This window comes from Schistocerca serialis, chromosome 5, assembly GCF_023864345.2.
Source record: "Schistocerca serialis cubense isolate TAMUIC-IGC-003099 chromosome 5, iqSchSeri2.2, whole genome shotgun sequence".
In the NCBI taxonomy this organism is placed as follows: domain Eukaryota; kingdom Metazoa; phylum Arthropoda; class Insecta; order Orthoptera; family Acrididae; genus Schistocerca; species Schistocerca serialis.
In genome coordinates, this window is record NC_064642.1 from 30,048,785 (window position 1) to 30,065,368 (window position 16,584).

Genomic DNA, 16,584 nt, shown 5'->3' on the forward strand with positions numbered 1-16,584 from the left:
ATGTAGTTGAATTAAGTCCAGTGATGCTGAGGGGCCGGCCGGGGTGGCCGAGCAGTTCTAGGCGCTACAGTCTGGAACCGCGTGACCGCTATGGTCGCAGGTTCGAATCCTGCCTCGGGCACGGATGTGTGTGATTTCCTTAGGTTAGTTAGGTTTAAGTAGTTCTAAGTTCTAGGGGACTGATGACCACAGCTGTTAAGTCCCATGGTGCTCAGAGCCATTTGATGCTGAGGGAGTTAGATTAGGAAATGAGACACTTAAAGCAGTAAATGAGTTTTGCTATTTGGGGAGCAAAATATGGTCAAAGTAGAGAGGATATAAAATGTAGACTGGCAATGGCAAGGAAAGCATTCCTGAAGAAGAGAAATTTGTTAACATCGAGTATAGATTTAAGTGTCAGGAAGTCGTTTCTGAAAGTATTTGTATGGAGTGTAGCCATGTAAGGAAATGAAACATGGACAATAAATAGTTTGGACAAAAAGAGAATAGAAGCTTTCAAAATGTGGTACTACAGAAGAATGCTGAAGATTAGATGGGTAGATCACATAACTATTGAGGAGGTATGGAATAGAATTGGTGAGAAGAGGAGTTTGTGGCACAACTTGACTAGAAGAAGAAATCGGTTGGTAGGACACGTTCTGAACCATCGCGGCATCACCAATTTAGTATTGGAGGGCAGCATGGAGGGAAGACCACAACAACAACACCAGAGATCAAGCCTTGCAACTGTTTCTCGCCTCATATCACTCGCACACATGAGACGGACCATCGCCGGTGGAATTGCTTCACGGCCGCTGCCATTACACACTGCTCCTCCTGCTCCACCCTCCTCAGCATCTGGCGCCAGAGGAAGGCCACAAGTATTGCTTCACACCACATGATATTGTTTTTTATAGGGTTTTTAGCAGCAGCAGATGGTAGGCACGAGGCAAGATCATCTGTCGACTTGGCGCTTGCATGTATCTCCTTTCACACCCAGATGGCTTGCAGCGCCACCATCAAAATCATCTTCACCTCTGTCATGTACACTACGATCTATCAGTCTCTCTTCCCCCAGATTCAAGGGTCCAGAGGACAGCGTGACCACAGCAGCCACCAGAGGGTGTTCTGACGACACTGTGGGATGACCCCAAGGAGACAGAGCTTTCACTTCCTCTGCCTCCTGGACCCACCCACACCACAGCAGTTGCCTCCTTCTTTATCTGGTTCATGGCAGCAGGAGGTGGATGCATACCAGTCTGGTCGTTTTCCAGGGGAATATCCACCAGAGCGCAGGCCAGATTGTGTGGTGTGTCCGGAAGATTGGCAACCCCTGCAGCCACAGCTTCTGGCCTGATGTTGAGCCCACACTGCTGAATCCCCTACCACGTTCAAAGGTCAAACTCCCTACACAACAACAGTCTGTCACTTTGGGGGGGGGGGGGGGGGGGGAGGAATGTTTTGTCATAACTACTAGCACCAAAAAGTAGAGAAGGCGGTGACGCGACATCAGCCAATAGCCCGCTCACAAGGACCATGCCACGACATGAGCGACCTCTGCAAGAAGTGAATATAAGTGTCGCTCCTGCCAGCCTCAGCCACACGTTAGTGGACAGTATTCATAAACTATATGCACAGCCTAGCACACAGTGCTTCGAGAATAGTTATTAGTTACCCATATCCACTGCTTGTTTGGACTTTGTCTATAATGAAGAACATTACTGTTTGCATGTCGCCCATTGCTTGCAACACTTGTTCTAAATACAAAGTTAACTATTGTCAATCTGCATTATTGAAATAAAACTACTAATGTTATCTGGTTGAATTGTTGTATAGCATTCTGAGAACACAGCATCCTTTAGGCACCCTATACAAGACGAGTCCCTGAGTTGTGAGCAGAGCTTTTCTCTTCTTTTCCTGTTTCTGTACCACACACCAGCTGCTTATTCTATTTTCTAGAAGATAGTTGAACCCATGGTGCAATGCCAATGAAGTGAAACATAGATCAGTGTTGCAACAGTATTGCATGGTTGAGGCTTTTTTGTCTTTACATCATATGACACTGGCTTAAAGCAGCTCAGCATAGCACTGGTATTCCACAGAGGAAAGGTGATTGTTGGCATGATGTCTTCACTATAGCACTCTACGTCTCTTGCATATAGTGAACATGATAGCAGAAAACTCACCTAAGATAACTTTCAGAATCAGTGTAAGGGAAATGTATTAGGTATTAGGAATTTATCATGAGGAAGAATTATAGTGTTGAGTGGTATTGAGGTACACTAGCTGCAGCTAGGAAAGTGCCTGTGGTTAAATACATAACTGGGACCACAGCACTCTTGAACCATGATACACTGGATTTCTCTGGATGACACAACGTTTAAGATTTAAATGATAGTTCTTCAGTTCTTACAGGCATTATAATTTGGCTGCAGTGCCTCTACCATGAATTACTTACTTTTTGTGAATATTTCAGGTTAAGCACTTCTTCCCAACATGTGTGTTTATATCTTACATGTATGAAATCATTTAGCAATGCCAGGAGTTGAATTATATAAAGTTTTGCATTCATACAAAAAGTCTGCACAGAACTCTTTCATACAAAAATTTTGCACAGAACAATAAAGGAGGCAGTTTGCTGTAGTTAAAGCATGTAATTAGGTAATATTTTAAAGGAACTTCTAAGTAGAATTTCTGTTTTCAGGTAACATGTGATGGTGTAATGTGTGCAGTAGAAACACAGTGTGTTTAATTTAGTCTGGTAGGAAAGCACTGATGTTGATCATTTTGAGAAGTGTGATCACTTGTTTAAGATAAATGATACATGTTTTTAAGGTTAAGTACGATAGTAAGTGAGAAAGAGTGGGTACATATACTTATGATGTCATAGGATGTCTCTCAAATCTCTTTACAAGTGGTTTAACATTGCTCCTAAACTGACAAGTGAATGTCATGGACTGTTAGGTGTTTTGTCAACTAGAGACTCAGTGGGACAGCATAGAAAATGTCGCAGAAAGCAGTCAGTAGACTATGAAAACTGGACCGGAACACGAATGTTTTGTTGGACAAAAGTAACCACACAGTCAAATGTAGTAACATATATGAGATACACTATTGTACAAGTCAAAAGACTTACCCATAGTTTTCCAAATGAACCAGTGACTAGAACTATACAAACTATAGTGAGACTTGTCATTTCTAATTGTATCTGAGTGCCTCTTCTAGCTAAGACTCTTCGGAGCAGCACCAAGCTAAATTCAGGGACCAAATTTCTCCAAATAGTGGAGGTATTCTGTGGCACACAGTGTCACCAAGGAAATTCAGAACACAGTTTTCCAATTACCTTCCACAAGGCATATAACTAACAACAGACACAAGCTGCAGAAGCACTGTATGTTACATTAACATCTTGTAACAAATAGCTGATAAAGCACTGTGCCAACCAGAGGTGCATTGCTTCACCAGCAGACAACCAAATAAATAGTCACCAGTGCATTATATATACATTCCAACTGTACAATCAGGCAGAGGTTCGAGCCGGTGACTGTAACCAGTACCTGCTGTGCTGCTGGATCACTCCAGCATCTGCTGGTCAGCTGTTGTCACTATCAACCCACTACCTGTATGCTGAAATCCTCTGCTTGGTGCGCAATGCCACCCCACTTCTACACTGCCCAGCACTAAAAGCTTCACCAGTCAGCATCAGCCACTTCAGTGGGGACCATGACTGCCAGCAGCTGACTCAGCATGCGGCCTATCAGCAGCGATGAGCCACCAATCTGCCACCCAGCCAAAGTGACGAAGTGCAGCTTCTGTCCACCACAGGCTGTGAGACTGACAACTGACTGCAGCCATCGAAAACGGACATCGTAAGTCAACACCAGGTTGCACCACTCAGTGATGACATGCCCCTGTAACTGCTATAGCTTTTTGGACAAACAAAAAGTTTACATGCACTTCACCTGTCTTGCTGCAGCCACCTTCACCTCCAACAGACCCCTGTACCCCTTGCCAACCCATCCAATCCACAGTGCCGAGGACAAACAAAAAGTTTACATGCACTTCACCTGTCTTGCTGCAGCCACCTTCACCTCCAACAGACCCCTGTACCCCTTGCCGACCCATCCAATCCACAGTGCCGAGGACCGAGAGTTGAACACCATCCTGACAACTAGAAGAATTGCTCTTCCACCCCACTGTACATCCAAATGCTACAGTCCTGTCTCTTAAAATGACAAAGTTACATATCAAATGCGAACATCCACTAGCCTCACTGGAAATGGCTGGTAACTGGCCCTTAATGTTCTCTAAGGATACCCACACTTGATTACGAGTAGGCACTCCCTGCTCCTGTACATCACACTAAAATGATCACATTATATTAGGCTTAGCAGTCCTGTGGAGAAAATAAAATAGTGTGATGAGTTGCCAAGGAGAAAGGTATAGGAGCCTGAAATGTTTTCTGTGAAGTGGTTCAAAACTGGACACACAGATGCTGTGTATTCATGCAGGCCAGCAGTATCAGCACTTGACAGTGCTTTGTTGTGGTCCTCTGTTTCGCCAGCAGGTCAAGTCATGCAATATCCAAATTTGTGGGGCATCTGGATGTGACTGTGGTCAGCTGTTAAGTTTGCATTGTCACAGTTCTGGATGAAAACATCTGATCACCACACAAGGGGATGACCACATTGTTCGCTAAGAACATCGTAGCTCCTTCACATTTGCATCTGCCATCTGAGAACAAGTAACAGATTCCTTGCAACATTTTGTGTCATACCACACCATTGCTTGTAGTCTAGCAGAAGTTAGACTAGAGGACTACTGATCCATGTGTATGGTGCCATTAATACTACAACACAAACAAATGTGCCTGTAGTGGTGCAACCAATCAGGAAGTAAGGACTGCTGGTGAGTGGCACTGTGTTGTGTTTATTGAAAAATCACACTTCTGTACTAACACAGATGACAATCGTCAGCGAATATGGCCGTGAAATGGGGAAGGTCCAACTGTTCCCACATTGTGGAGAGGCACAATGGTGTTACTCCTGGCATCACAGTGTGAGAAGTCATCAGGTATGACTTCTGTAACAACTGATACTCACTAAGGGAACTCTGATGGCACAACGATACATTACGGACATCCTGCATCCTCGTGTGACAGTATCATGGAGCCCTTTTGCAACAGAACAATGCTCATTCACACTTGGCATGTGTCTCTATGATTGGTTTATGTGATGTTGAGGTACTCTTGTGACCAGCAAGATCCCCAGATTGTTCCCAATAGAACATGTAAAAGACCAGCTCAGACGGCATCTCTATCTAAGTGTCATTAGCCAAGATATCGAAGACCATTTACAAAAACTGTGGACCAGCTTGCCTCAGAAGACGGTTCAATGGCTTTGTCACCTTTTACAACTGAATCAGTGTATGCTACCAGACTAGATGTGGTGCAATATCCTATTGGTGATAAGAGGGCTCATTCTGCCAAGTTCTTTATAAGTTTCACTTGATTTTGTTATCATTGGAATAACATAACATAACGTTTCAATCTGTGAAGTTTTATTTCATTTATGACTCCTCTTCTGAGTGCTTCACATTTTTGCCTGGCAACATATTTCAAAACAGCAATTTCAGTTAGTTAACATAAATCATAATGAAACTTCCAGTAAAAGGACAATACAAGATTAATTTTTACCTGGACGAGGTATCTCAATCCTCTGTACCCAAGAAGGAGCAATATCTAGATGTTTTTCCTGCATGATATGTTGAGGATCACCCTCCGTTTCACCAGTTTCTTTCCGTGTGAACCAAGGCTCGCCAACAAAAATATGTGCCCAGCATTCATTGTCATTCAGTTCAAACTGCAAATTCTTCATTAGGACAACACAAATTACATTTATATAGAGAATAATAAGGAACAAAACATCTGAAATACAGAAAACCAGGAAAAAGAATCTACATTAATAAATAAACAGGAAAATCATGAACGGGCGTGGTATCCACACAAATTAAATTCTGTAACTGAATCTCAATTTTATATTTTCAGTAATATCAGAAATTCTTAAATGGAAACAGCAAACAAGAAGTTTGGGCAAGGAGTCACTCAAATGTAGATTAGGTAAACACTAGTTTTCTCTCCCTCCCCATCTCTCTCTATCTCTCTCTCTCTCTCTCTCTCTCTCTCTCTCACACACACACACACACACACACACACACACACACACACACACACACACAGAGCAGATTCGAGATTCACTGAATGACATCTTCATGTATGAATCCTGTGGCAAGAACATTCTTTTGTTCTTTGTTATGAAACACCAACACTTACTCCCAAGTTTGTTTCACTTCATCCTTCTCAGCCCCATAAAAAAATCTGTCCATATCAAAGACATTTATGAAATACAGTACCTACATTCTGATAGCTGTACCAGTGCCACATCAAATATTAGCTCCACTACAACCTTGGCACTGATGGATATCTTGTCCACAAACGAAGCAGGCGTTGCCAAATCTTAAGAATAGATAATATCCAGCTCAGCTAGTCCTTAAACAGATATCCTATGCAGTTTATTCTAGTCACTGGAAATTGGCTACTGTATCACACTAGTCTTATTTATTGGATTCTTGGAAAACATTTTGTGCTTTTAATATCTGTCATAATGCCATGGAGTGAGTGATACCATACTCGGAGTCGTACTCCAATTCCATGTAGTGACGTTCAGTCACAATATCCTAGTCCTTTTTGTGCCCCTCCTACTTCTTATTCCCCTATTGATCTGTGGGTGACCCAGCTGAACAACCTAGCTGATTAATATTCTTACAAATACCATTTAGTTGTATAGATACAAACTCTACTATCTGGCTGCTTAGCCCCAACAGAAATTGAAACACATCAAATGGGAGTGACAATACATAGTGGAGCATGGAAGAGGGAGGGAAAGCAGTGAGTTGTATGACTCCCCCACGATGTATCGATTTGGCTTCATGGTATGTCTTCATTGCACACTTTGCCACATCTGCAATGCCACCTGCTGGTCTTTTTGCACAGCAGAGAGGTGGTGTGGAGCTGGTGAGTTGAGTTCATAATGGACACTGCTCAAGAGCAGACCTCGCCTTCTTCCAGGTGCAGCCTTGTGTTTACCTTACCCACTGCCCTAAGATGGACGTCTGTTGTGTAAGCAATTTCCCATATTTGTTCAGTGGTCTAGCCACATGGGGAGCAAGCACGGTGCATTTCTGTGTTTTCAGCAGGGCAGTTAGAGCAAACTGCTGGAAGTGGATAGTTTCAGTTCCCCTGGTACTGCAGGAAGCTGGTTCCGTCAATTGACTGTGGGTAAGCAAACTATGTTGAGGGTTGCAATGGGCCAAGTTTGGTCCAGTGTAATGCAGGAAATTTTGCACATTAACAGAAGTGTCTGGCAATGGAATAGAGGGCCACAAGTATGAATATTTGGTGTTTTGTCAGCCGCTCCTGTTCAACCTAAATTGAATATGTCTTTTGTGACAGTGCCTTGTACATAACTTCTGATTATTTTGTGCCACAAGAGTAAGGTTTGAATGTCCAGTGATCCCTTGGAAAGTCCAGTAACTGTAAATTGTAGTAAACTTCTAGATGGCCTGTGTCAGTTTTGTGCATTTACCTGTGATTAATTCAACTGTTACATGCAAGGGTAAATTACATTCACTTATGCAACATCTTAAATCAAGTGTAATATTATTTTCTGTTATTTAATAACATCTGAATGAGTTCTTCATATTTGGCACCAAATTTATTTTGGATGGGATTGGTTGCACACAGAGATAAGTTAGGTAGCCACTGTATTGTTTATCAGGGCCACTCTGTTTGCAGTTAACGAATATTGGTCACCTGTGAGTGATTCTTTAGTTTTTCTTGTTTGTTGCATGGTGACATGTTTGACTCAGGGGCCGTGCTCACTGTGTTGTGCTGTGCTTCTCTGCCACATGGCCACCATTAATGATGCTTGTTTGCAATTCGTTCCCTGTCTTGTTGATTTGTTTTTTATCTTAAATAGCTCATGTGATAACCTGATCTTTTGTGTAATTGTATTGGTGTAATTGGCTGTGGTATCCTGGCCATTATTGGTTGTTAATGTGCAACCTTAGTGTGTTGTAGATGTATGCTGTATCTGCCTGGCCTTTTTAACCATATGGCAATAACAACATATTGTTGTACTATCAAAGTATTTGACTGCACTTTCAGGGTGGTTGTCTGCCCAAATGCCCAGTTATTTTAATATCTTTTAAATTCTTGTTGGTTGGGTGCCCCAGAATTTTTTACAGTTAATTACTACTGCTTAAAGGGAGCGTTTTGGATCTTATTATTACTGCCATTTTGGTGTAATGTGTTGTCACTCAACAAGGTTAATTACCTTGTAAATTGGAACCTGTTTTTTTTATTATTACTATTATTAGATTATTGAAAAGTACTGAAGTTATTAAACATTGGTCTCTCTATGTTTTATTAAGTACTGATTTGCATGAGAGTTGCTTGTCTAAGTCAGTTTTGTAACTGAAGTTGATTTGAATGTTATTTACTCTGACCAGTAAAGAACAGTGTGTGTGACTATGTATGTTGCTATCCTTGTACATTTACCTCGCTCAGCCCTCCACTGTACAGCCATTGTGTTGCTCCTTGCATCACTCCTTTTCATTATTTAAATTAATCTGTAGCATGTCAAGCAGGGTATGGAAGGGGGAAGAGGAAACAATGTTGCCTGGCAGAATGTGCATGGACTAGAGATGGCAGACACTTTCCTATACACCAACATTCCTCATATCCGTGGTCTTACTGCTATTGAACACTACCTCTCCCAATTTCCCTCAGACTGTAGATCAACTAACTCATTCTACATACACCTTACACACAACTACTTCTCCTCTGAAGGTAAGGTGTACAAACAAATCCACAGCACAGCCATGGGCACCTGCCCGCATGGCACCCTCTTATTCCAATCCATTTATGAGCCATTTAGAGGAAACCTTCCTAGCCTCCCAAAACTCCAAACCCTTGATCCACTTCAGGTTCATTGATGATATCTTCATGATATGGACTCAGGGCCAGAACACCCTATCCTCATTCCTTCACAACCTCAACACCTTCCCTCCCATCCACTTCACTTGGTCCTTCTCAATCCAGCATGCCACTTTCCTGGACGTTGAACTCCTACTCTTTGAGTCCTCTATTCACACACCTATTACCAACCACCAACATAGTAACTGCATTTCAACAGTTCCCCCATCCCTTCCACACCAAAAACTCCCTCCCATACAGCCTAGTCACCTGGGGACGGTGTACCTACAGTGATGGCAGCTCCCTTACCCAGTATGCTGAAGGTCTTACACAGGCCTTCACAAACAGGCACTATCCCCCAGACCTAGTCTGCAAACAGATTTCCCATGGTATGTCAACCCCCCCCCCCCCAATCCACCCACCCCTCCTTTCTCCCTTTGTCACCCAGTACCACCCTGGACTGGAACAATTGAACCACATCCTTTGACGAGCTTTGATTATCTATTATCATGCTCTGATATGAGGGACATCCTACCCAAGTTCCTTCCCACCCATCCTAAAGTGGTGTTCTGCCACCCACCCAACCTGCAGATTCCTTGACTTGCGCCATAGGGTGGTGGGGTTTCGGGTTCCGCTGAATAGATCAGGAGTTCACTACACTCAGCTGGCAGCCATATGGGTAGCGGAGGCTGTGTTGCGTGAACTGGGCGGTTTTTTAGATTAGAAGGCCCCGGGAAAGTACGGGGTGGGCTGCAATCTCAAAGGGTGCATGGCAAATACAGGACATGCTTGGATCAAGGAACAGTCGGAATTGTAGTTGTAAATTGTTGTAGTTGTGCTGGGAAGGTCCCTGAGCTTCAAGCGCTAATAGAAAGCACAGAAGCTGACATCGTTATAGGTACAGAAAGATGGCTAAAGCCTGAAATAAGTTCTGCAGAAATTTTTATGAAGTCTCAGAGGGTTTTCAAGAAAGATAGATTAGGCAGAATTGGTGGTGGAGTGTTTGTGTCTGCCAGTAGTGGTTTATCTTGTAGTGAAATCGAAGTAGATACTCCGTGCGAATTGGTATGGTTGGAGGTTATACTTAACAGCCGAACTAAGTTAATAATTGGCTCCTTCTACTGACCCCCAGACTCCGATGATATAGTTGCTGAACAGTTCAGAGAAAATTTGAGTCTCGTAACAAATAAATACCCCACTCATATGGTTATAGTTGGTGGGGACTTCAACCTTCTCTCGATATGTTGGCAAAAATACTTGTTGAAAACCAGTGGTAGGCAGAAAACATCTCCCGAGATTGTCCTAAATGCTTTCTCCGAAAATTATTTTGAGCAGTTAGTCCACGAACCCACGCGAATTGTAAATGGTTGCGAAAACACACTTGACCTCTTAGCCACAAACAATCCAGAGCTAATAGAGAGCATCATGACTGATAAAGGTATTAGTGATCACAAGGTCGTTGTAGCTAGGCTCAATACCGTTTCTTCCAAATCCACCAGAAACAAACGCAAAATAATTTTATTTAAAAAAGCAGATAAAGTGTCACTAGAAGCCTTCGTATGAGACAATCTCCATTCCTTTCGAACTGGCTATGCAAATATCGACGAGATGTGGCTCAAATTCAAAGATATAGTAGCAACAGCAATTGAGAGATTCATACCTCATAAATTGGTAAGAGATGGAACTGATCCCCCATGGTACACAAAACAGGTCCGAACGCTGTTGCACAGGCAACAGAAAAAGCATGCAAAGTTCAGAAGAACGTGAAATCCCGAAGATTGGCTAAAATTTACAGATGTGCAAAATTTGGCAAGAACTTCAATGCGAGATGCCTTTATTAGGTTCCACAACGAAACATTGTCTCGAAATTTGGTAGAAAATCCGAAGAAATTATGGTCGTATATAAAGTACAAGTGGCAAGACGCAGTCAATACCTTCACTGCACAGTGCCGATGGTACTGTTACCGACGACTGTGCCGCTAAAGCGGAGTTATTGAACGCAGTTTTCCGAAATTCCTTCACCAGGGAAGACAAATGGAATATTCCAGAATCTGAAACATGAACAGCTGCTAGCATGAGTTTCTTAGAAGTAGTTAACTTAGGGGTTGCGAAGCAACTCAAATCGCTTGATACAGGCAAGTCTTCGGGTCCAGATTGTATACCGATTAGGTTCCTTTCAGATTACGCTGATACAACAGCTCCCTACTTAGCAATCATATACAACCACTCGCTCACCGATAGATCTGTCCCTACAGATTGGAAAATTGCGCAGGTCGCACCAGTGTTTAAGAAGGGTAGTAGGAGTAATCCATCGAACTACAGACCTATATCATTGACGTCGGTTTGCAGTAGGGTTTTGGAGCATATACTGTATTCAAACATTATGAATCACCTCGATGGGAACGATCTATTGATACGTAATCAGCATGGTTTCAGAAAACATCGTTCTTGTGCAACACAGCTAGCTCTTTATTCACACGAAGTAATGGCCGCTATCGACAGGGGATCTCAGGTTGATTCCGTATTTCTAGATTTCCGGAAAGCTTTTGACACCATTCCTCACAAGCGACTTCTAATCAAGCTCCGGGTCTATGGGGTATCATCTCAATTGTACTACTGGATTCATGATTTCCTGTCAGGAAGGTCGCAGTTCGTAGTTATAGACGGCAAAACATCGAATAAAACTGAAGCGATATCAGGTGTTCCCCAGGGAATCGTCCTGGGACCTCTGCTGTTCCTGATCTATATAAATGACCTGGGTGACAATCTGAGCAGTTCTCTTAGTTGTTCGCAGATTATGCTGTAATTTACCATCTAGTAAGGTCATCCAAAGACCAGTATCAGTTGGAAAGCGATTTAGAAAAGATTGCTGTATGGTGTGGCAGGTGGCAGTTGACGCTAAATAACGAAAAGTGTGAGGTGATCCACATGAGTTCCAAAAGAAATCCATTGGAATTCGATTACTCGATAAATAGTACAATTCTCAAGGCTGTCAATTCAACTAAGTACCTGGGTGTAAAAATCACGAACAACTTCAGCTGGAAAGACCACATAGACAATATTGTGGGGAAGGCGAGCCAAAGGTTGCGTTTAATTGGCAGGACACTTAGAAGATGCAACAAGTCCACTAAAGAGACAGCTTACACTACACTCGTTCGTCCTCTGTTAGAATATTGCTGCGCGGTGTGGGATCCTTACCAGGTGGGATTGACAGAGGACATCGAAAGGGTGTAAAAAAGGGCAGCTCATTTTGTATTATCACGTAATAGGGGAGAGAGTGTGGCAGATATGATACGCGGGTTGGGATGGAAGTCATTAAAGCAAAAACGTTTTTCGGCACGGCGAAATCTATTTACGAAATTTCTGTCTCCAACTTTCTCTTCTGAATGCGAAAATATTTTGTTGAGCCCAACCTACATAGGTAGGAATGATCATCAAAATAAAATAAGAGAAATCAGAGCTCGAGCAGAAAGATTTAGGTGTTCGTTTTTCCCCCGCGTTGTTCGGGAGTGGAATGGTAGAGAGGTAGTATGATTGTCGTTCGATGAACCCTCTGCCAAGCACTTAAATGTGAATTGCAGAGTAATCATGTAGATGTAGATGTAGACCTCCACAACATGCTAGCCCATCCCTGTGCCACTCCCAATTCCCACCCCTTGCCACAAGCATCATATCCCTGTGGAAGGCCAGGAGCAAGATCTGCACAATCCACCCACCAGCACTTCCTATTCCAGTCCTGTCACATGCTTGTCCTACCCAATCAGAGCTCAGCCCACCTATGAAAGCAGCCATGTTATATACCAGCTCTGCAGCAATCATTGATCAGATTCTTACATTGATATGACTAACAATCAGCTATCCACCAGGATGAACAGCAACACTCAGATTGTGACCAAGAGCAAAGTGTTGCACCCTATTGCTCAACACACAGCTGAAAATAACATTCTTGATCTCGATGGTTGCTTCACAGCCTAGATCATCTGGATGCTCCCCTCCACCACCACCTTTTCTGAACTGCACAGATGGGAGTTATCCTTACAACACATTCTCTGCTCCCAAAATAATCTGGCCTCAACCTACAGTAACCTACTGCACCCCCCAACCAACAGTTTCCTCCCCCATCTACCCTACCATCTCCACCCAACTCAGGTCCCCACTGCCCCTGTGCACAGCTTGCTGGCAGTGCACCCAATTATCTTTTCCCCTTCTCCCTTCCTTTCCACTCCCTTCCCTCCCTCACCCACAGCTTAATGATGCTGCACCGGGTAGCCTTGTCTGCCGCCTCTAGTCCCTGAACATTCTGCCAGGCAGCACTGTTTCCTCTCCCACCACCTATACCCTGCTATCCTTCCCCGCGCCACTATGGATTGCTGTTCCCGTCTGATGCATTTCAGTTTCAGTCTAGCCTGAGCAGCCAGAGATAGTGCTCATGTGTGTGTGTGTGTGTGTGTGTGTGTGTGTGTGTGTGCGTGTGAGGTGTGCTTGTTTGTGTCCCTGAACATTCCATCAGGCAGCACTGTTTCTTCTTTGAACACCAGTACCCTGCTATCCTTCCCCCTTCCCCAATCCATTACAGATTGTAGTACCCTTTCGACACGTTTCAGTTATGGTCTAGCCTGAGCAGCCAGAGATAGCAGTCATGTGTGTGTGAGGTGTGCCTGCTTGTGTGAATGGTGTGTGTTTCTTTTTCCTGAGGAAAGCTTAATGTGTAACAGTCTTTTCATTGTGCCTGACTGTCACTCAATGTGTAATCTTTATGGTAAGCTGTAATCTAGTCTTTCCATCACTAATAGTCATAAGCTAATAGTAGTATCCATGTACAGATCACCAAAGGGAAGCATTAACATATTTTTAGAAAAAATGGACATGCTATTGAGTGAATTAAGTAATATTAAATGGCTACACTATGATATTGCAATAGGAGGTGATTTGAATGCTGATTTTGATGTTACTAAATGTAAGGGTAGTGTTGCAGATCTGGAAAACTTACTAAGACAATACAATTTACATCATGTTAATAACAGGCCCACAAGAAACAAAGCATGTTTAGATAACATCTTTGTAAACTTCAAGACCACTGAAAATGCATGCGAAGTTGTAGTGTTCCCATTCTCTGAGCATGACTCCGTATCTCTAAATTATGCAAGAAAAATTCCCCTCAATAGGAGCAATGCAAGCAGACCTGTCCCAACAGTTGTGATTACCAGACCTGTAACTGAGGATAAAATTAACACATTTCGTAATTCCCTTGCTGACAGAGACTGGTTTGGCCATTGTTGTGTCGATGGACGTTACACATCAAGTAATGACCTGCCAGCCAAAATAATATTTGATAGATTTTTTAATGCATTCTTGACCCTATTTAACCATAGTATTCCCATAAAGAAAATCAAAATAATGGACAGCAGCCACAAATCCAGATCTCAAAACAGACAAAATATATGGTACACTAAACAGCTGACAGATCTAAAGAAACAAGTTTTGTTACTGTACAACATATACAATAGTATGAAGTCTGACTATGCCAATGCAGCCTATGTGGAATGCAGGAATGAATACAAAAAAGCCATCCTGCAAGCCAAATAACCTACAATGCCAACAGCATACGTAATTCCATCAATAAATGCAAAACCGCTTGGAAAGTAATTAACAGTGCTGCCACAGATACTAAAAAAGACAAAATTAATATCCCACCTCAAACACTCAATGAGTTTTTTATTAATTCAGTGAAAGAAATAGGAGACGCAATTATCAAACCAGACATTAGTCCATCAGAGTTACTCTCCCAAAATTGGGGTAGACAGTCACTAAATACAAGCGTGCTAACCTTCTCTGAAGTATTGCCTAGATTTGTACAAGGGGTCATAAAACAACTGAAACCATCTGATAGCTTAGATATATATGGCATATCATGCAACCTGCTAAAAAAATGTGTGATTGCATTCTGTACCATTTAACCTACTGCATAAACAAGTGCTTAATTGAGAGATATTTTCCTGATGAGTTAAAACTGTCTAGGATCGTCCCAGTATACAAAAAGGGAGATAAAGACTCTCCATCTCGTTACAGGCCTATTTCAATAGTACCCGCATTCTCCAAGGTAATAGAATGCATCATGTACCAACAATTATCATCTCACTTTGAGAATCTAGGAATAATTAATGCTAAACAATACAGGTTTAGGAAGAATCTGTCGACCATTGATGCAATCAACATGGTAGTCAGTTACATCCTCAAAGTTTTTGAGAACAAAGGCTTTGCTCAGGTCTCATTCTGTGACCTAAACAAGGCCTTCGACTGTGTTGAGCACACACCATTACTAGAGAAACTAGAATTCTACGGCATCAAAGGAAACAGTCTCAGACTATTAAAAGCTTATCTCAACAACCGTAAACAGGTAGTTTTTGTTGGTAAGGAAATGTCAAACATAGAAAATGTTAAAGTAGGTGTGCCTCAGGGATCTGTACTGGGCCCCTTCCTGTTTCTGATAATGATCAATGACCTCCCCTCGTTCATTGTATCCACCACTGTATTGTATGCAGATGATACGACTTTTCTTCATAGCAGAAACAATTTTAACGATCTTAAAACCTGTGCTGAAAATACACTCACCCACGCAGCGTATTGGTTCAGAGCAAATGGTTTCCTGCTAAATGAAAATAAAACTCAGCAGATAATCTTCACTCTAAGAGACAAGCCACTATCTGATGACCCTAGTTCTGTTACATTCCTGGGAGTTTATTTAGACAAAAAGTTATCCTGGGGCCAACATGTAAACTATATTAGTAGTAAGCTATCTAGAGTAATTTATTTATTAAGACAACTCAGAAATTGTGTACCTGAAACATACATCAGATCATCTTATTTTGCATTTTTCCAAAGTATAATATCCTATTACATTATCTTGTGGGGTAGCTGTAGTCATATACATGACATCCTATTATTGCAGAAGAAAGCCATTAGGATAATTACAAATTCTTCACATAAGGCTCACTGCAAACCCTTATTTACTAAACAAAAAATTATGACGGTAATAAACCTCTATATATACAATGTCTTAATCTTTACGAAGAAGAACCTACAATATGTGAAACGTAGAGAAAATGTACATTGTTACAACACAAGAAGCATCAAACACATATACACGCCTTACCACAGACTATCAAAATCAATCAATAGCTATGAAGTCACAGGGCACAAACTATTTAATAAGCTGCCAAATGCTATACAGGATCTTCCTGAACATACATTCAAAGAAAGACTGCATGAATGGTTTATTGCCCACCCGTTCTATGATATCAATGAATTCTTCAACTGTAAAATGCAGTAATCCAACAGATGAGCCACTGTACATTTATTGTAATATAAGCTAAAATATTTCAGTAGTCAATACCTTATCACACTGTACTATAAATTGTAACTTCATTTGACATTGTCAATTGCTGTAATGGCCTAAAGACAATAAAATCTTTTATTATTATTATTATCATTATTATTAACCTGGACTTTCCATTGTTTAAATCTTAATGGAAAATCTTCTAATAAAGCAAGGGAACTGCTGCAATAATAGC

At 42.0% G+C, this 16,584-nt stretch overlaps 1 protein-coding gene across 1 annotated transcript in view; it reads right to left on the reverse strand.

Moving 5' to 3' along the window:
* The window catches only part of LOC126480768 (dynein regulatory complex subunit 7), a 441,023-nt gene that overhangs the window by 230,268 nt on the left and 194,171 nt on the right, over nt 1–16,584 (reverse strand). The window contains exon 5 of the mRNA XM_050104064.1: nt 5,675–5,849. Within this exon, the coding sequence (XP_049960021.1) occupies nt 5,675–5,849 (175 nt within the window). The remainder of the gene's footprint in view (nt 1–5,674; nt 5,850–16,584) is intronic.